The sequence below is a fragment of the Stigmatopora nigra genome, chromosome 9 (genome assembly GCF_051989575.1).
Source record: "Stigmatopora nigra isolate UIUO_SnigA chromosome 9, RoL_Snig_1.1, whole genome shotgun sequence".
Lineage (NCBI taxonomy): Eukaryota > Metazoa > Chordata > Actinopteri > Syngnathiformes > Syngnathidae > Stigmatopora > Stigmatopora nigra.
Genome location: NC_135516.1, coordinates 6,044,236 through 6,065,556, shown reverse-complemented (window position 1 = coordinate 6,065,556; position 21,321 = coordinate 6,044,236). Strand labels below are relative to the sequence as shown.

At 42.5% G+C, this 21,321-nt stretch overlaps 1 protein-coding gene across 4 annotated transcripts; it reads left to right on the top strand.

Moving 5' to 3' along the window:
- Window positions 1-173: 173 nt before the first annotated feature.
- On the top strand, window positions 174-20,908 carry ankrd12 (ankyrin repeat domain 12). 4 transcript variants are annotated; one of them, XM_077723817.1, is made up of 15 exons: window positions 174-420; window positions 2,401-2,452; window positions 4,654-4,736; window positions 8,967-9,080; window positions 9,773-9,929; window positions 11,720-11,791; window positions 12,116-12,256; window positions 12,504-12,707; window positions 13,655-13,797; window positions 13,871-14,018; window positions 14,373-18,475; window positions 18,553-18,651; window positions 19,192-19,335; window positions 19,407-19,502; window positions 19,843-20,908. In XM_077723817.1, the coding sequence occupies exons 4-15, from the start codon at window positions 9,021-9,023 to the stop codon at window positions 20,026-20,028; spliced, it is 5,553 nt and encodes a 1,850-aa protein (XP_077579943.1). In that variant the 5' UTR covers window positions 174-420; window positions 2,401-2,452; window positions 4,654-4,736; window positions 8,967-9,020; the 3' UTR covers window positions 20,029-20,908. The 4 variants fall into 4 exon arrangements, with proteins under 4 accessions (XP_077579943.1, XP_077579942.1, XP_077579941.1 ...); XM_077723816.1 differs by lacking the exon at window positions 4,654-4,736; XM_077723815.1 differs by lacking the exons at window positions 2,401-2,452; window positions 4,654-4,736 and having other exon boundaries at window positions 175-420.
- Window positions 20,909-21,321: the final 413 nt, after the last annotated feature.

Here is a 21,321-nt window from a genome sequence, read left to right as displayed (position 1 = left end):
AATGCCGGGTGATTACAGGTAATTGGCCTTTACTCCTGCTTCCAAAATATAGGACGTAGACAACCTACTCCGAGCCTTTGATTGAAGGACTTTTTAAGCTGCGTGTAGAGCTGGGTCACATGGGTTCCCACAGGCCAATTAGAAAAGCCAGACAATGTCACATGTCTCCCACGGACAAATCACACATCCCGCTGGTGTGTTTATGCTGTTTTTTCTCGGCTGGAGAGGAGGAGGACGAACGAACTGGCTGCGATGTTTTCAAAAGGCGGCGATGAACGTCACACCGCCGTAGGCTACGGTTAACGTCCGAGCTTTTTCCCCCTGTTTGCAAACGGGGGCGGGTTGGGGTGGGGGGGACGAACGATCAACGGTTTCACGTCGAGCCACCCGTGGATGAGTCGACGGCTGGCAGCGTAAAAGGTAAGGCACCGGGCTGCTTGTTGTTTATTCGACGGACGCCGAGGAGGAATGGTGCTAGTTGCCGTTAGCCCCGTGTATGGCTAAGAGCGCCAAGCTAAACTGACGTAACCTACGTGAGGGGAACCTCTTTTGACGTTTCCTTATGTCAGGATGCCACGTTTGATCGTTTTGATAGATCCACAACACTCATACTTAGTAAAAGGACACGGGAGAAAGTTTGTCGGGGTTGCAAAAAGAAGGCAGGGTGCAATGTCTTTTGACAGGGTTGAAGTCGTGGAGCTAAGATCAGTTAGCTACCTAGCTGGGGATGAGGGGAGGGGATGTGGGGGATACACTGCTGAGGGTCTGCGGTGGTAGTGGGGCTTTTGTCTCGGTTACCTCTGCATGTTTTGGCCTAATGTTTAGCACTCAAATTAATATTCGATTATGTACTAACACGCATATTCTATTCAGTGTCAGCGCGCAGCGTAATGTCAGCAAACTGGCAATTTTTCAGAAGAAACGTGTCACCGCTCATGTGTTTAAGGTGGCTTCTGACTTTTACAGAAAATACTAAATCTAATGTCTTGCAAAGCTATTAAAAATATCGTAGTGTTGAAATACCCAGATAACCTCAGCCAGCTTGGTTTGACATTATGGGGGGTGTGTTACCTCCTGATACAAAAGCCGCCTGTCCTTTTTTTGTCATGGCTGCCACTCACAAAACTGTCTGTCTGCAAACTGTCACCTTTTATAGTCAATAAAAATGCACAAACCTCCAAGGTTGAAAGTGCGCTTTGGCGAGTTGGCTATATGAATTTCTTCTCAGAGAAAAATCAAATGGCATTGACAATATAAAAACAAAATATTTGCCATTGTTTTGGTCTTTATTCATTTTGGTTTTATTTCTCCAACTAAGCTTTTGAACCCCATCCACTCCAAACACACACCAATAAGTTCTGTCATTTGTGAGACATGTATGTCAACACAAACCCTACTCATTTGCTGCCTTCGACAGGGATAAACGTCCAATCCATTTGCCATTGGAGGATTGTCAGGGAAGGACGTCTCCATGTGACTAACTCATTTAAATTCACAGATGGAGGATTTGTAAGGAGCCACATGATTAATGTCAATGACATTTAAAGACGAAATAGTAAATATTTTTTACCGATTTGACAATTTACAAAATTCTCTGGGAGTATGCATGCATGTCAAGGCATGGCCTATATACTCTACATGCCTCTGGCCAACCTAAAATTACTTTAACAATAGAAGCTGCTAAAATCAATTAAATACATCCTGTCAATTAAGTCCAAACCAGTGTATAAAATGGATTAATCACACAGCAGTACATAGTCAATTTTCAGAATTGCATATAATTGATCCCTTCTATTAGAAATTTCTTGATTTTTTTAAAAATTTATTCCAGAAACATATTTTTTAAATATGCATTGACAACTGGCAGTAGCCACCTGAATTGTACTCCACATTGTGTTCAGATATTCAAAAATATGCCAATTAGTGCAACGTTTGGTGGGAAAATTCCAAATGTGTACATGAATAGGCAGAATTCACTGCACTTTTTTCAGGTACCATCCCTCTAACTGTATAATTCCTGCATCTCCATACTTGAGTGCTTTGGAAAACAATATAAAAAACATTTGGGTGTTGGTCAATGCTAAGTGTGTAGCAATGCACAAAAAGACCATTTTGAGATGCAATGATGGAAATCAAATGAATACCAGAGTTATTACTTGTCTTTTAAGTAGAACCACTTTATCGACAGTATAAGCAAATGTTAAAATTTCCATTGGATGAATGATGCGGACTACAGAGGGTTTCTGAGACGTCACTGCACAGCTGGCCAAATGGAGTGCTGACCTTTTTTGGCCGTCAAACAAAGCATGTCCATAGTACACACCTCACACACCTTCAAGATGTTCTTCAAAGGTTCGTAATCTTAGCGGCTTTTGATTTTTTTTTTCTTTCCCTAAATAGTGGACACATCTTGTTACTGGACGACAGAGCTGGTTAACATTGCAGGAAAAAGGTTTGTCTAATTCATTCATCATAATGTGTATTTCAAGAAAATATATTCCACTCATGACTCTGATCATGCTTTAATAGAAAATTCCAAAAATATGAAAAATATTTGATTAATTGGATTTGGATAATTTAAGTGGAACAAGTTAAATTTAAAAATACAACTTTGAGTCCTGGGACAAAATTAACCAAATATCCCAGTATGCTTCAACTTTTAAAGTCAATTTTAAATTCAGGCTCCATATTTTTTGCTGCTCTAGTTGCATCTCTTATCTTATTGATAATTGATAAAAAAAAGATTGTTTGATTAGTGAAGTGCTTTTAACCTGACTGGTGGCTGCTGCTAGATTAACATGAAGGTGGAAGCCTAAAGCATCTGAGTTCATCCATGCACACAGGAATGTCAGATTTATCATGGATAGCTTACACAAACCTACTTGTCTGTGTGTGCACTAGTATAAACTGGATGCAGTACAAGGATAATATAGCCACCAGACTTTAAGCCTCTTAAGTTGGATGGAGAATAGCCCATTGACCAAGGGACAATTACATAAGGATCTACATAAGGAAATTGATTTGATCACGAGGGAGTGGAAAAAGATCAAATTTATAAATTGAATAGATTGTCGCTATTGCTATGTCACTTTTGGTATCTTCTCCACCCATTCCTACGTACTACTTAAAAAGAAGCAGGGTACACCTTGAACTAGTTTCTAGCCAACTATTAATTTAGAAAAAACATGATAAAAATATAAACAGTTCTGGCCATTGGCTGGGAAAATGCTTACTACGGGATTCTGTTTTTGTGCACCCATTGCCAACAAGAAGTAAAAGCAAATTGTTACTATTAATTCATTTATCTTCCGTAGTCTGTATCCTTGCAAAGGTTGCAGGCGTTATGTCCATAATTTGTCCCTATATACGGAATCAATTGACTTCTATAAGACAGATGAAGGAAACTACTTTTTAAGCTCCATTCACTTTGATAAAGTGCAGTGGTCACCAATCCCGGTCCTCAAGGTCAGCTATCCATTCTGTTTTTTGTATCCCCCTTCTCCAACATACTTGAATGAAATAGCTGGGATTGTTATTGGGCTTGTGGGCAGATAGCTTAGGAGTTGATCATTTGATTCAGGTGAGTTTCAGGAGAGAGAATAGGTGTCCTTAAGGACCAGAGTTGGGAGCCCTGATATATTGATTTTCATTGACCTGACAGATAATTAATTCAAATTCAAGTCAAAATAAATATCATATTTATTATGAAAATCCCCTGCCATTCATGAATAAAAAGCTTTTAAACTGTAGCCTGCACTAGACCCTGATGACATCACCAGCTACTCAATGCATTGTGGAAATTACGCACTGCAATTAAAGTAGCAGAGCATATTTACAAGATCGAGACTGCATGTAGCTGTTTTCCAGAGGGTGTGTTAAAGGCTTGCATGTGCGTTGAAATGGGAGGAGCATGCTGATTACACAACATGGACCAGTCGCGCTCGCTGGAGTATATACGCTGCGGAGTGTTGTTGTTTTTGTCGCGCCTGATCTTGTAATAGGTTGCTGTGCCTACATGTTGCCTTGCTGACTGATCATTTGACAGGTTGCAGGAATACTGTGTGGTGTTATAGGAGAAATTAACTGTACCCAGGACACAAACTGGATTGAAGAATATATCTTCACAACATATGAGAGTTGCTGGTGTATTCAAAAAGTCACTCTTGTAATTTAATATATATACACATACATGAATGTGAGTTTATCCTTAAGGCATACACTTATGTTTTTTCACATACCATTTAAATGATTGAATCTTATCAAGTTAAAAAATGAGAGAGACGAGACTCATTGTACTCATTACTCAAATGCCTCAAAGGAAAAGGAGCATGTTGAGGAGTTCTGATTGGTTTCATCATGGAATACAAAATTGAAACTGGGTCAGAGGAGAAAGTAAGTTATTATTTTTGATTTTGTTTTTGTATTTTTGAATTGGGTTGTGGCTCAGTGAAGAAACCTAACTGGAATTCAGTAAAGTACCCCCACACACATTACTTTTTAAAAAAAAATCTGATATTTTAATGTATGTGGAGTCGAAATGTTGTTAGCGTGACAACATGGTTGCGCATAAAGATGCAGGTGAATTAGGTTATTATTGTATTGAAGGGTCAGGGGTACATATCATATTATGCACACTGTTCTAATGTCTCATAGGCAAGGCAGTTCCCCTCAGCAGGTCTGGAAGTGCCTTCCTTCCATGGCAGCAGCATCCCAGTGAAGTGAATGCATGCTTGAATGTGAGCACACATGAAAGGTTACTTTCTTGCTTGGTATTTGTAATTCTTTTAATGCATTAAATTCACTCGTGTTTCTTATTCAGTGAACCTGATCTTCTTTTTGAACTGCAATTTTTTTCCAGTCATGTGAACTGGCCTTGCTTTATAATGATGGCATTTCTCAAGCCTGCGTCCTAACCTTTACACTAATGCACTCCTACCTCCTTAGTTTTAACACATAATCTCCAGAAAAGGCCTTTTTGTCCGTGTCCCCCTGGCAGCATATCTGATCATTAACCAACAATTGCATTGCATTTGTCTACTATAAGGTCACTTTAATGGACATTTCACCTGTGGCTAATTAAGACATGGTATTGTTGGAGGACTATTTGCCACCTAAACAACATTGGCAAAGTTGTTTGCATCAATAGTCCTGGCTCATGAAAGTCACTCACCGCATCCATTCTACCAAGTGATTTTGTTTTTCCTCAGGCACTTGGTCAGGAGGACCTGCCAGTGCTTGTTGGAGTAACTTGCGGAAAGATCACAGGCTTTCCTGGGTGCTCCTAGATGATCAGAAATGATGAGCTGTAGCATGACAGTAAGCCATACACTTTTGAAATGTAAACGATCAATGTGTACACCTGTCGTTCAAACTTTTGAGGCATTCCATCATTCTTTAGGATGAGTGTCTCCAAACGTTTGATCTCAGGTGTACTACAATTCTTAGTAGTTCTTGTTCATCAATGCTACAGACCAATTAGCCAAACACCTTGTGTAGTTGGAAACAAATCACAACATAAGTATATAACTTGCATTTGTAAGGAAGGTTTGAAATGTGTTATGACTTGTCACACTCTGATTGACAATATCAGTCAGGATACTGACTCACCATGTTTCAAATGTTTTTTCGCTGTTGTGTTAAAACAAACCTTTATTAAAGGGTTTGGCTGTGGTCTAATTGCCCTGCCAAGTTAGCAAAATATTGCAAAACTAAGCACAGCACATCTTGCTTTTCACAAGGACAAGGGAGGGTCAACAGGATTTGTGGTTTTGCAGTAGCCATCTTTTACTTTGCGGCAGACCGTGCATACTATAAAGTATTTCTCTTGTCGCAGATAATCCCCATGTTGGTAACCCTTTCAACTTTAATCTGAATCAGATAAAAAAAATGTATTACAATGTTATATTTGGATTTTTTTTTAATGTTGGTCAGAGAGACAATCCGAACTTGATGTACAAAGACAATGCCCAACGTTACGGGTCATCTTAAGTTTTCACAAGGTAACATTTTGGTTTTGTGTGGCTGCAAAATGAAATCGGTGTTAAAATATCACATCGGCGCATGTGCTTGGATTGCATCCAAAGTTTTTTTTTTAAATTTAAACTGAAACTTATTGAACTTGGATTTTTTTCCCCAAATGCTTCCCAAACATGTTTTTTTTTAAGGCGAGACATATCACCTACCCAACTGTTAAATCAGATGGCCCGTTGGATTGTGTGGTCAGGGCGTTGGCCTCACAGCTTTGGGGTCCTGTGATCTGCTGACCACCTATTCAGGGTGTCCCCCGCCTACGGCCTGGGGTCAGCTGGGATAGGCTCCAGCACCCCCGTGACGCTAATTAGGATGAAGCTGTTCAGTGAATGAATGAATGACTGTTAAATCAACCTTGCTATATTAACGTATCGCAGGCATTTTGCTAAATTCAAACTCCATATCATATTTTTTGCACAGTTATTACTAAGTATATCACACAAGCTAAAATATGCATCGTAAAGAAGAAGAAAAAATAGCAGTCTCACTGTAGTATTTATTAGGAATGAACATTATTAAAATCCCACACTAAATACAGCAATAATTAAAACTGAAATTTGGAACACGTCCTCCGTTAAAATGTTCTCAGTTTAGAGTAAAGCTTATGGTTTGAAAAAAGAACACAACTAAAAAAATGTATCTGTGTGTCTTAACCTTTTTAAATATTGAATATCTAGTATTGACAGTCAAAGGGTAATTACTCTGGGGTTGTTTTATTCCCAACAAAGCTAGATTCGATCAGCGTCTCACATGTTAAGTGCTAGTTTGGCTCTGATATGCTGTTTAGTCATGTATGTTGTTGGAAGGCAATTCCTTTGTGTCATCTTGAGAGCGTTCCTCATGAAACCACACATTTCGAATAACGTGTTACTGGCATTGGCTTGATACACTGTGTGCCGTCACGCTATAGGTGCGTCTGGATCTCTGCGGGCCTTTGTTGCTGCCCTGGCCCCTTTTCTCCCTCACTCTCGCCTGTAGTAATCAGGCTTTTGGTGCCTGCCTTTGTCCTGCTCCTCATTAGAGAGTCAGTGGTGGAGGAGGAGGAGGCGGCAACTGGGAAGGGACGCACACCCCCACCCACCTTCTCTCCACTCCTACACCACCACTTAGCCTGACACGATACAAGGCTAGAACCACGTGATGTGCTGTTTGTCATTGCATTGAGTCTGCTGTGCCCGTGATGTTGTTGCTATCGCGATATTACATTTTTTGTGCCTTGATGTCAGGCGTGTTTTCCTTTGTGCTGCACACGATGTCCAACGTCTGCCTTGGTGCTACTGCGGCTGCTCATCGCTCTGCTGCGTGTCAGGCCCCTGTTGCTATTCTTAGCCCTCGTCCCATGCTGCAGCTGCAGGATCGAGTTACTATACTGCATGTGCTTCTCATACAGCTGCGCCAACCCGACATCCACCCCAATTAGTCCACCAACCTGAGACCATGCATTGGAGCTATACTGTGTTTGTGTTATCCTTGCCAACGTGGTACCTGTAAACCACTCATAGTTGTCATAATGACAGGGTAGTCATTGAAAATGAGTAATTATTAATTCCTGGTGGTTGAGATTATCAGGATATGCAGTGGAACCTCTACTTACAAAAATAATTTGTTACAAAAGTGGTTTTGTAACTCGGATTTTTCACAAGTAGACATGCTACATTGAATTATTATCCATGATTTTGAATACTACAACCCTAAACCGAGGGTGGGCAAATTGGTCTTCAAGGGCTACAGTGTTTTCTTGTCTTTGTTCCAACCAATCCAGCACAGACAATTTTACCAAGTATATTTATGGTGAAATAGGTAACCCCTGACTGCAAGCAACTGATTGCACTTCTATGATACCAGATTGTTGAAATGATGTACTCTTGTTGGGCTGGAATTAATACTCGTTCCCGCTGCAGCACTGCGTTGAATAGTTTGACTACTCGCGTCCTCAACACTTTAAAAATGATAAAACAATACCTATGGGAAAAAAAATAAGGAAGGCTTTTGTTATTTTTATTAACATTAATAAAATATGCAATGTAAGAAATTGGGTGGAATTGCGAGTGATAGCTGTTGGATGAAAACTTGTGGAATACACCAACTACTATTGCAGGTTTGAGAGACTACCTACCGCTATTTCTCTGCATTTTCCCTTTAAAACATTTATTTTTCATGGGACCAGAGAACCAGTCTTGGTGACCTTTTCACATCACAATTTTTGCACTTGATGTTATAAATAATACACATCCCTCAAATGGCCAGTATGATCTTCCCAAGATGATTTTGGCTGTCTTTTGAACTGTTGAGGTTTTGAACAGACTTGAAATGGCCTAAGGTCAATGACGGTGCTGGTCGGGCCAGCTGGCAAGAGAGCCCTCACACCACCGCAATTATAGTTGCCAATGCTGGCCCTTACCACTCTTGTTTTCTGCAAAGTGGCCAGTATCGCTTTAAGGTTGGTGGCTGCCTTCTTCCTCTGTGCTGATAGAAGTCACTTTGCTGACTAATAGCAGATCTTCCAATGGCACCAACTTGAAGGTTGTACTTTGTCTTGTTAATTTGTTAACTTGGATTAAAAAGGTTAAGTTTGTCCAACTTTTTAATGCATTTCTTTTTGTGAGATGCAAATTCTCTCCTTGCCAATGGTGATGACTTTAGTTGCTTATTTTATTTATTTATTGTTGCACCGCAACTTTGGTTTGAAGGCAAATTTATAAAAAAATAAAGATGTCTGTCAAAATTTCAGCTTTTATTATCACTTTTCATAGTGTAAGGAGGGAATAAGTAGTCTTATTTATTTACGTATTCACAGAAGATTTAACTTTCAAATATGATAGACAAAAGATTTGATTGTTATTATGATAATGATTGATATTGACTGACTTGACTGAAATCCTGATAACAATTATTGTTATTGCCCACGGCTACCTACAATTTTCATTTGATTTCAGGTACATGATGCCCCTGCTGAGCCGGAGCTGTCGCAGCTAGTTGGATGTCACGCCATGGCCAAACCTGGGAGCGACAGAGATGGCTCCATGGTGGAAAAGCAAGCGGGAAAGAAGGTACTTTCCAAGGCAATGGTTCCTTAATCTTTATTATCCCTATGTTGCCCCATTTTGGTTTTATTTTTAGGAATGGCTCGTAGTCCTAAAGTCAGACATTCATTCTTTGGTGACATTAAAACATCACTTCTGTATTCATAGTGACTGCCATGAAATTCTAGCCACTCTATTCCATAATTATTGCCTTCTGTTTTCCCGCACATTCCATATGTCAACGGCTTTTCCCCCAGCCATGTAAAAAGAAGAAAAAAAACACCGAAACATACACTCTACAGTCAACAGTCCCTGGTTTGAGTCACCAGTCCACTTCACTTTTCCTACTTTGACTTTTTGTTTTTTAAATCGGCACACTTATTTCAAGTATGTTTATTTTCATCAATGTTGGGAAGGATTTGATCTTGAATGTGTTTTTGGACAGTGAGACTAGCTAGTGTCAACCAGACTAAATTTTTGATTAAGGTACAATACCTCCATAAACAAAAAAACAATTAAGCTACAATTATAACAACATTTTTCACAAATGTTGGCTAATTAGTTGTAATAAGGGTATAGGACTTATAGGCCACGTTCCTTTTTTTAGGTGTTTAAGTCGCAACATCAAAACGGGTCATATAGTCAGAGCCAGAGACTAATTTTGCATGCTCTGTTTACATTCAGTAAGTTGTATTTCTTTTTGTCAACTACCTAAACAGTGCAAAGACAAGTTGACTCCCTTCACCAAAACGCCCAAGCTGGACCGGAGCGAGTTGCTGGGAAAGGAAGTCAAACTGAAGTCATCCATGAAACGCAAGCTGTCCTTTACAAACAGTCCACCGCGGGCTACATTGGAGGAGCGAGATTCCGACACCGGTAAGGTGTCTTAACCTCTTCTTCTTTTTGCCCACGAACCATGCTGTCAGCAGGTTTTCCATGTTCTCGTTCTTATCTTAGTGTTCTGTTGTTGAACAATTTCTTGTGTTTCTAAGTCTGCAAGTGCAAAAGTTAGGGTTTCGTTGCTATTATTTGGGAAGGTTCAGTAGTTAGTCATGGGTTTTGTCAATATTAATATCAAGATATTAAAAAATAAAATAGATATTATGCATCTATTTCATTGATCTTTTCCCCCACTGTTTTGTTTAAACCTAAGTTGGATTCAGTGGGTGGAGGTTTTCCTTCAAACCAAAGAAGAGGACACCTTTTCACCAATCTGATCTCCTGCAAGTGTAATCAGATGATTGCAGTCAAGTGCTGCTTGGTCCAGCTGAAAATTCATTGGTTAAACTGTCTGTGCTGTACTGGCTCGAATGAAAAGTACCCTCTTGAGAGATTTATGAAATTGGTTTGACACCTTTTGGTCTTGACCAAAGCCAAAAGGTTTTCGGTGCCCACCTTTTGGCTGCGATTTGCTTTGTGTCAAAGCGGCTGCACCTGGGCTCAATATTTACATAGAAAGTTGACGTTGCAACCTTCTGACTCTCTTGTAGTTGGATGAGTCATAGCAATCAGCACAGGTGCTACAAGCTCTTGGCGCCTTGATGGTTTACCTCTGTAGTTTACCATGTTACCCCGCCCAGTCCGTTGTCCAAATCCTGAACAATGTTTGCACTTGCAGGTTTGTTGCCAAATCCTCAGTAGCTTGCAAACTGAAGTGGAACTGGCACCCAATAAGTGGACCAAAGAAAGCAAACTGTAGACTTACCTGGTGTTAATACACTACACTACAACCAAAAATAGGGTGCTATAAATTAGTTTGCAAATCTTGTGGTTTCTCAAGTTTTAATCATTCCTATTCCAGGTGGTTCTTACTCACTTATTGGAACTATACTAAAAAGACTGTTACTTTGCACCCTGTGCAGTATTCACGTACCATGTGTAAGGAATTCATGATTAACGTATGATGTTTCTGAGTAATGGAAGACACGTAGATCACTACTTTTTTTGACAAAACAATTTTCATGACGATTGATGCTTGTCATAAAGATTTGGCATCCCTCCTCCGGGTTAGGGATGAGCTCCTTCCCCAAGTGGAAGTGTTGAAGTATCTTGTTGTCTTGTTGAAAGAATTGAAAGAAGAATGGAGCGAGAGCATGCCAGAAAGATGGGGGGCCGTCGTGGTGAAGAAGCTGACCCGAAAGGCACAGCTCTTTATTTACCAGTTTATCTACATTCCTGGCCTCACACCCAAAATAACAAGATCCAGTATACAAGCACCTGAAACGGGTTTCCTCCGCAGGGTGTCCGAGCTTTCTCTTACCTATGGGGTGAGAAGCTCAGTAATCCAGGAGGAAATCAGTATAGAGTTTGCTGCTTCCCTGAATCTAGATAACACAGTTGAGGTGGCTCAGCATTTGATTAGGATGCCTCCCGTCCTCTGGTGAGGTGCTCCAGGCGCATTCCACTGGGAGAACGCTGTAGGGCTGACCTAAGACACGCTGGGGACATGATGTCTCCCACCTGTCCCGGGAACAGGATTTCTAGGCTTGCCAGCTGAAGCGGCTATGATCTGACTTCACATAAGCAGGAGAAAATGAATGAATGATGCTGGGGTTCTATTCCTTTATGTCGTGTTATTCTGCCATGACTCATACATAGTGTGCGTGTGTGTATATAAGTGGCGAGCGTTTTAATGTCGTGCTTTCCCACGATGCTTTGCACCACAGATGAGTCAGACCCAGGCCAGTCTACTGAGCCCTGGGGGGAGAGATTAGCGGCCCCCTGCCGGACGTACGCAGGTAATCCACTGTTGCTAAAAATGCTGCTGAGCTGCCCTCCACGAGTCGCTCTCTCGCTCCAACCCTTTTTTTTTTTCTTCCTGCCTCGTCGACTGCAGACACACATGCACGTGTGTGTGTTTTCTCACCCTGCATCCTTCCACGCATGTCTGTTGTCACTGATCAGAGGGTGGTGGTTAAATAATGATACCGGGGGGCTGCGTTCTCTTTCTTACCTCTTATACTTGTAATCTGCTTTTAGATACAAGGTGGAGGGTCTGTACTAGTAGACACATAGGACTCTGCCTCTGTCTTTAATATTTTGCTTTTTCATTTGTTTTCCAGATAAGGATGGACCAGATAAAAAGAAGGTGAAAAAGGAGGCCAGTGGCAAGAAGTCCCAAGCCCCCAACCTTTTATTTGGCTACCCGCTATCTGAGCGTAAGCAGATGGCTCTGCTCATGCAAATGACAGCCAACAGTCCAGGTTTGTGACACCAGTGCCTCTTTTTTGTATTTTGTCTTAGCGAAAACTTGAATAGAGGGTGAACTGCATCACCATGTTGCAGCTGAAGCAAAATTGCCATGCCATACATATCACATGAGCTTGTATTCACTATGTCATAAGATATAAGCAAAGATTGTGTCAAAAGCTTCTGATTATTAAGATTCTATTTACGTCATAATTATTTGTAAAAAAGCTTATCTCTGTCTGACCTATATGCTTGTTACAGATTCCACGCCTAGTCATCCCTTGCATACCACGCCTGTCCCCAAGAAAGTCCCCAGCAGCGCCTCGTCGCGACAGAAGGACAAGGTCAACAAGCGGAATGAGCGCGGTGAAACCCCCCTGCATATGGCTGCCATCCGGGGCGATGCAAAACAAGTGAAGGAGCTCATCAGCCTGGGAGCTGATGTCAATGTAAAGGACTTTGCAGGTGCGGTGACCTAATTACAGAGCCCCCAACAGACCCATTTAGTTGACACTTCACTTTTTATGTGTTTCCCTTTGCTTTAATGTTTTAGTTGATTTAAAAAAATGTTGAAACAGTAAATGTAATCTTAATTACATAACAGTGTTCTCGTTACCTCTGCGTCCTGCGTCTGATACGCACAGCTTTTCTTCCAGACGCACAATTTCAAGTAATGTGCTTTTTTCGGACGCAAAGAAATTTTTATCAAAAAAAAAAACCAAAACACATATATCCGATAGCAAACCAATTTATTCCACATAATCTTTGCGAAATAATTCTCGCGTGAACGAGACTAGCAGACACTAGCAGACGAAGGAGAGAAAGCGATAGCAAGAGTTTCGTAATAGTGTAAGAAAGATAAAAAATGTTTCAGAAAAAGCAAAACAGTCTGGATAGTTATTTCGCAGTTAAAAAATACAACTAGTAAGAAAAGAACTGCAGAAGATTCGATCGATGATCATGAAGCAAAACGGGGGAAGCAAGGAAAAATACGCACATTTCAAAAGACTTTTGGCTGCAAAGAGAGGAGGATCTACGAGCTGAAAGACTAGTACAATGATAAATAAACCCTAACCCTAAACCATGTTTTATTTGCATCCGTAGTATGTTGGGACTCGTGACAAGTTTCCTGGGACGCACAGTTTTCAGACAAGCGAATCCCTGGGACTCGCAGTGTGCCAATTGTAAAATTATCACTGCATAATTGTATGTAAATAAACAAATATATATTTTGCATACATTAAAGAAGTTAAATAAGAAAGTCAAATATGCATATGTCAAATATATAAGTGTAATACCAATGGCTCGTCTTTTTTGGACGTTTGCGTATGTGCGAACTTGTGCCTGTAAATTGTAATGCAAAAAATTGTAATGCATTTATGTCTCATTAAATTGTTTGATTTTTCGGCCAGGTTGGACACCACTTCACGAAGCTTGTAACCTCGGCTACTACGATGTCGCTAAGGTGTTGATAGCAGCTGGCGCGGAGGTCAACACGCAGGGTCTGGATGACGACACACCACTTCACGATGCATCCAGTAGTGGTCATAAAAATGTAAGACCGGCCTAATAATTTACCAAAGTCGCATGTCTGCATGTCAGCAGACTTATCATATACATTTTATCAGATTGTCAAGCTGCTTCTCCGCCACGGTGGTGACGCCTTTCAGGCCAATAAGCGCGGTGAGCGACCTGTCGATGTAGCCGACTCGGAGGAGCTGGAGCAGCTGTTGAAAGGAGAGGTGGTGCTCTCAGACCAAGATGATAGCTCTTCAGGTAAATGGATATACATATATGCAACAACATGTAATTTTTGTTAGTATGTTATAATGCAAAAGGCCTATTTCACAGACGTGTTCAGAAATCAGCAGTTCAGTTGAGAATCTTTCCATAGCCCTCAAGAAAGAGCAAAAACTGCCCTTTTCAAAGTCAGCTGGGATAGCACTCAGCGCCACCCAAATAATTTCTTGACACTGTTATCCTTTAGAAAAAGAAATTATAATGAACCTTATGTTTTCTGTTACATATTGTACATAGTGAAGTGTAGAACCAGCGTCATCCTTTAAAAATCTGAATGTGAGTTATATTTTGCACAGTTACCCAATGAAGTATCTTCTCATCCAATATCAGACTCTGAAGACCCACCCTCTGTCAACCCATCCAGCATGGATGACAACATGGATGACTCCGACACGGAAAAAGACTCCGATGCCAAAGTAAAGTCGTCGTCGTGCATGCAGGACTTGGACGAATATGAGTTCAAAGATGAGGAAGAAGAGGAGGACCTGAATAAAGCACTCAGTGACCGACATATCCTAAGACGGGAATTGCGGCAAAGGGAAAAGGAGGACAAGGAGTGTAACACGGGGAAGCAGCTTGCCAAGCTAGACACTCCCAAGTGCAAAAAGCCGAAGATGCCTCGAGTGCGCTGTAGCTCTGACACCTCCAGTGACGAGCGGGAGAGTCTCCCTGATAAGAAGAGCTCACCTACCTGTTCCCAGAGCTCGGAGGGTGTCAGGACCAAAAAGGAAAGCAGTGAACAGAAAGACAAGGGCAAAGTCAAGAAGAAGAACAAGACCCAGAATAAAAACAAGGAAAACCAAGAGGACGGAAAGGAAAACAGTAAGACACTTGTCCTCCAGTTAGCAACTGTGTCAGAAAGCACAGACAAGGTCCACGAGGAGGACTCCTTCAAGATGTCTTTCAGTCCTAAAGATGACTCATCCGTACACCTCTTCCATTTGTCGGCCATCAAACCGCCCAAACTAAACCACAGCCTGGCTGACAAGCACACCCCGCTCAAGCAGGAGAATAGCTCGTGTCCTACCGACGCTATCAAGTACAACCATTACTCTGATGTCGACTTCTCCACGGAAGGCTCCAGCACCAAAGCCCACAAGCACAAGGAAAAGAGCAAGCATCATCAGAGGGATGGCGAGCACGAAGATGGACGTTCCAGCCCAGTCAGAGACGCCACTGCTCCAGAAAGTAACGAGGGCTCAGTACGTAAAACAGATCCTGATGGCAAAACGGCAAAGAAACATAAATTAAAACACAAAGAGAAAGACAAACATAGGAAAGAATATGAGGCGGAGCGCAGTCGCCGCAGGCAGAAAGACGCCAGAAGGGATGGCCACAGGAATCTGGAGTTTGACAGAGAGTTCTGGAAGGAGAACTTTTTCAAAAGCGATGAGACGGACGATGTGCTGCCTGTGAAACGTGACGTGGAGGAGCACTGCGTTTTACAGAGAATGTCTGACGGCTCCCCTTTCAAGGAGGAGAAAACCGCCAAAGAGAAACATTCTAGCAGCAAAGACAAGCGGCCGAGGGATGACAAGGACAAGGCGGTGAAAAAAGAGCGTAGAGAGGAGAGGCCTAGAGAGCGCGACGACAGAAGCGAGAGTGGCGGGCGAGTTCCAGATGCTGAGCCGCTGAAGAGCAACAATGTAAAAGAGGAGACGGATGAGAAGCCCGTAACACTTTCAGCTGATCAGGAACATCCGGAGACTTTGCGAGAGAAAACAGAAAAGCGGCTCCCAGGAAAAGAGAAGGAGCCAGAAAAAATGGAGAGAAGGCATTCGGACAAGGAAAAAAAGCTCAAGCCAGAGCACACAGACAGAGTGGAACCACAGACTCAGTTGGAGCGCTGGAAAGAAAAAGAGCGATCTGCAACCGCTTCCTGCCACCTAACAAATGATAAAAACTATAAGGATGGCGACAAACTCAAGTCTTTATCTTCTGCCAAGAAGCATGAAGACAGTCGAAAGGGTCGCGATAAACAGGACAAACGGATTGATCGAGACTATGGCATCACGGATCACAGAGAAAAGGATCGTGTTAGCTCTGATAAAAAAGTCAAGCCATTGGATAAAACCACTGATCACGGCAAATCTGATCGTTCCAAAGAAAAAGACTGTGACCGGAAAAGAAAGGAAAAGCTAAAAGATGGAACTTTTTCCTCGAGTTCCAATCTAAAATTACTTTTAGAAGAGAAGAAGGTTTATCTCTCTGAAAGTGGGAAGGCTTCATACGCAAAATCCAAAGAGGAGGTCACAAGGACGCCAGAGAAAGATCGGGACAGGAGGGAGCGGGATAGAGATCTGGACAGGCACAAAGACAAGGAACGACATAAAGAGCGCTCACAGCAAAGCAAGACTAGCAGAGTTAAAGCCAATGAAACAGATGCTGAAAAGCCCAAGACGAAAACCTCGGCTGTGGGGGCACGAGATGCCAGGCCCAAAGAGAAACGCTTGGTTAACGACGATCTAATGCAGACAAGCTTCGAGCGGATGCTCAGCCTGAAAGACCAAGAGATTGAGCAGTGGCATCGAAAGCACTTGGAGAAGATCAAACAAAAGGAGCGAGAGAGACTCAAGCAGAAACCTCTGGCAGATGCTGGGAAATCCAGGTCAAAAGACAGAACTAAGACTGATGCGTGCTTCAGCAAAGAGCTATTACGTTCAAAAAGTTCAGACGCTTCTGAAGCACATGGCCGAGATAAACCCCTGAAGGATGTCTCCAGCCTCAGGACAATTTCCCTTGATGGAAAAAGTGTGCCTGTCATCGGCGCCAAGGTCATGTCGGCGGTTGAGAACTGCCTGAGCAGATCCCCGCGGCCCGAGGGCGAGCACTGCAACCTTGTATCCAGGTCCGTGTCTCTTCTGTCTGTTGTCAGTTCTGAGGACTCCTGCCAGGCTGCGATGTTGACGCCCAAGCATGTAGAATATGACTCTGACACGAACCCAGAGGCGCTTGACATCCAGCCCACATTCTTGCAATCTTCCCTTGTCATCCAGGCCACCAGACTGCCATCGGTTCTTGATAAGGACAGCGTCGTGCTTCCAGATGCGCAGCGGCAGGCCATCTCCAGCAGACATGAATCTCCTTACCTCAGGGCCATCTTGGATGAGGATCCAAAACCATCCATTGACGCCAGGCCAAGTAACAGTCTACTCAAATCCCATTCAGAGGTACCACGAATGAGGGAAGTCTCGACCGAAAGAGACAAGGTGGGCATCAGTCAGCAGTGTTCAAACTCTGAATCGATCGAAGAGTGTAAAGACGCCGCCAGCTGCTCTTCACCAAACAGAGAGCCTCCAAATCTTACCCTTTGCGATAGCCCGGCGGTAGAATCCTCTGATTCCACTGTCATGAGGGATATACCCTGCCTGGAAAGTCCAGCCGCACAGTTGGACGCTATCAGCAGGGACTCTGACCTACTGTCGGCCTCTATCTCTACAGAACCACCAAACCTCACAAAACCTGAAAGCCTCCAAACTGAAGATGTAATCCCTGTCAATATTCCGCCAACAGTCTCTTCAGCCCAGCTTTGTGACCAAATGGAAAAACCTACAACCACAGAAAGTTTTGACCACCGAAGTGCAGAAAATGTCCCCGAATGTGTTAACATGGAGGAAAGCCCAGTACCTTCCGTTAGTGCGGCTGAATCTCTACCAAATAAAGAATCCAAATGTCCTCAAGAGGATCAGGATCTAAGCCCTCCTGATGTAGCCCCCTGTGTTATTCCAATGGAAACGTTAGACGATGGATCTACCACAGCTAAAGATCAAGAGAAGTGTGATGCTCAGCAGAACACTGAGAATCCTCAAGCTCCTCTTGAAGAGCAGCTGACTGAGTTTTCCTCCGAATCACACTCGGAGCCTATGGATGTGGAGTCCTCAGAGAGGAAGCCAGAGTGCTTGGCTGAAGAGTCGAGTCTGGCAACCATGCAGCCAGCAGGCCACAGCGACCTGAGTAGCAGCAGCAGTAGTAGTAGCAACAGCACCAGTGCTTCAGGGAGCTCTTCCCCACAGTCCGGAGAAACGGAGTCTGACTGTTCCAGTGCCAAACTCAAGCTCCGTTCCTCAGATGATGATGTAGACCTGCATGTGCCGCACCCACGTAAAAGAAAGATGCCCAAACTTCCCTCCTGCCAAGCAGGCCCAGCCTTGCAGCAGGACCAGGACCAGGAACGGGAGAGAGGCGAGCCCATCCAGCAACAGTCACTCGCTGCCATTGTGGCGTCGGTCAAGCTGGAGGAAATTGAGCCTTATCAGACAGAACGCGCTAACCCCTACTACGAGTTCCTCCACATCCGGAGAAAAATTGAGGAGAAGCGCAAGGTCCTCTGCAGCGTGGCACCACAGCCACCACAGTACTATGACGAGTATGTTACGTTCAATGGCTCCTATCTCTTAGATGGGAACCCGCTGAGCAAGCTGTGTATTCCCACGGTAAGTTCTCACAAATATTACTATCCTGCCATCAAATGCAGAACTAGAGCTTCATATGACCTAAATATCCCGAACAGATAACTCCACCACCATCATTACCAGACCAGCTGAAGGAGATGTTCAAGCAGCAGGAGGTGGTACGCATGAAACTGCGCCTGCAGCACAGCATCGAGCGGGTAAGGTTAACTCCATTAACTTTGTTTAATCCATCTTCTTAGGTGTTTGTCAACATTTACTTGTCATCAACCACTATATACTCGGATACAATCGTTCCATGCATCTTCTGGTGCACTTGCTCATTTTGGGAGTGAATGGAGTCTGAAAGCTGATTTGTAATTATTAATAAAGTTTGGCTGAACTGTCTGACTGTTTTGTTGACATTCCCTTTAGCACAGCACCATCTAGTGGGTGCGCCTTTAAATGTGATGCGTCTTGTGTTGGTGTGTCAAATACAGAAATAGCTCCCGTTACTGACACTGCGCCCTTAAATGTGATGCGCCATATAGTCAGGAAAATACGGTATATTATTTATTACGCCTCATGGCTGTTTCAAGTGTAGGGAGGGATTTGGAGTAAAGCTTAAGAAAATCAATTCAAACTCCGAGTAGAACGTGGAGAATGCAAAAAGGTTCGACCATGCTGCAATCCGAAACCGGAAACGTTTGACTATAGGATTTGTAGCGGTGTTGATGGGTTTTCTTCCTTCCCTCTTGCAGGAAAAGCTTATCGTGTCCAACGAGCAAGAAGTCCTGCGTGTGCACTACAGGGCAGCGAGGACGCTGGCAAATCAGACTCTGCCATTTAGCGCTTGCACCGTGTTGTTAGACGCCGAAGTTTACAACATGCCTCAAGACATCCAGGTGAGAACCAATAAATGGACTGGGCACCACCTCGGATGAGCCTCTTGACATGGTTGATTTTGTTTTTGCAGAATGATGACGGAAAAACCTCAGTGCGAGACCGATTTAACGCCAGGCAATTCATGTCCTGGTTGCAAGACGTCGACGACAAGTTCGACAAGCTCAAGGTCAGTTTCAACATTGAATTTAAAAACTATTTCTTTGCACTTTCTATGTGTGATGACAGCATCACCTCTGTTAAATATGTGGTGAGTACAGCTTTGCTATATAATACCGTCTCTGATATTATCCGTATTTTTGATGGTGGCTGCAATTTTTTTTTTAGAAATATCACGGTAGGTATGCTATAGTAATATGTCATCAGATTTTGCGAAAAGCGTCACCACTAGTTATTTAGTATTTTTGGGTTGTTGTTTTTTAACTGTTCCATAACATTTGACTTTTAAAGTTAAACACTACTCGGCCGGTTATTATTTCCATTTAAATGATTTTTGTTTTGTTTTGCAGACATGCTTACTGATGCGTCAGCAGCATGAGGCGGCAGCACTGAATGCTGTGCAGCGCCTGGAGTGGCAGCTGAAGCTCCAGGAGCTCGACCCGGCCACCTACAAATCCACCAGCATCTTTGAAATCCCAGAGTTCTATATCCCGCTCGTGGAGGTCAACGATGACTTTGACCTCACGCCCATATGAGCCAACGTCAACGCCACATCACACCACCGCCTGTTACCACGGAGGTCAAAATGTGAAGCACTTAAAGGGCAGTGCAGCGGGGAGCACTTACAACCCCGCCCCAGTGGGATGCTGGTCCAGGAGACCAAAAGGGCCCCCAGTCGGCCAGAGCAGGGCACCTGAGAGGACGTCAGACCCTCCAGCGCCAATGCCGTGTCATGTTAAGCAGGGTCTCTCTCTTTCTCTGACACACAAATACAAAGTTTCAAAGTTGAGTGTGTATACTTTTGTGTACAGATTGTGCTCTTAATTTTTTCTAACTTATTTTATACAGACAAAATCTTGTGCATTTGTACATAGCGGAAAAAAACGTAATTATTATTGTTTTAAAAAAGCGCTGTACAAAAAAAAAACAACCAACAAAAAAGTACTAGATATTTTGATTGTAAACGTCTCCTGTTTTAATGGACCAAAGTGTTTGTTTTTAGTGTTTTCCTCTTTGTCTGTGATGTCCTTGTGTGCTTTTTTCACTTTTTCAATGTCTCTTTTTTTTGTTTCTGTTTGCCCCCCCCACAATTTGACGCTGTGCATGCCGTTTTTCAACCTTCCTAAATCCCACGCCGTGTGTACTCGCCTCCTCGTGTGTGAGTGTGTGCGTGCGTGCGTGTCGTCCCACGTGTGCGTTCGAGTCCATAGAGGAGAACGAGGGAGTCAAAAAAGAAAAGAAAACTTTGACAGTTTCAATGTGACATCACAACAAAAAACTATTTTTTCAACATAACAATGCCTTTTGCTGAACGATAGTTCTAAAAAAATGTCTATTTTAATATTTACTTGTTACATGACCTGTACATACTTGTAATATATAATTGAATAAATTTTATTTGTTGTGAAACTAAAACTTGCTTACTCTGTGATGTTTATTATATCTGAGTCAACAACTTTCATTAGTTAAACCCATGTTCATGGTAAAATCCTTGTATTTGATTAATAATTCAACCTCTTCAATTTTACTTAACCCAGTGTTTCAAAAATTGTTAACGTTGGTTAAACTACTTTTTAATAGTTCTCTTTGCAGGTTTTAAGTGTTTATCTGAGTTTTAATATTTAATTAATGTGGACAAACATTCCTGCATGGAATAAAATGTTTAAAATAAAATACTCCACTGAATTATTACACAAACATTCCTTGAAAGCCTATATTTTTATTTGAAATATGGGGCTTTCGACTTAGATTGTAATACCTATTTTGTCCCGCAGACGGCGCACATGGCCCATTGTTATTGCACTAATTATCAAACAAATATAAAATGT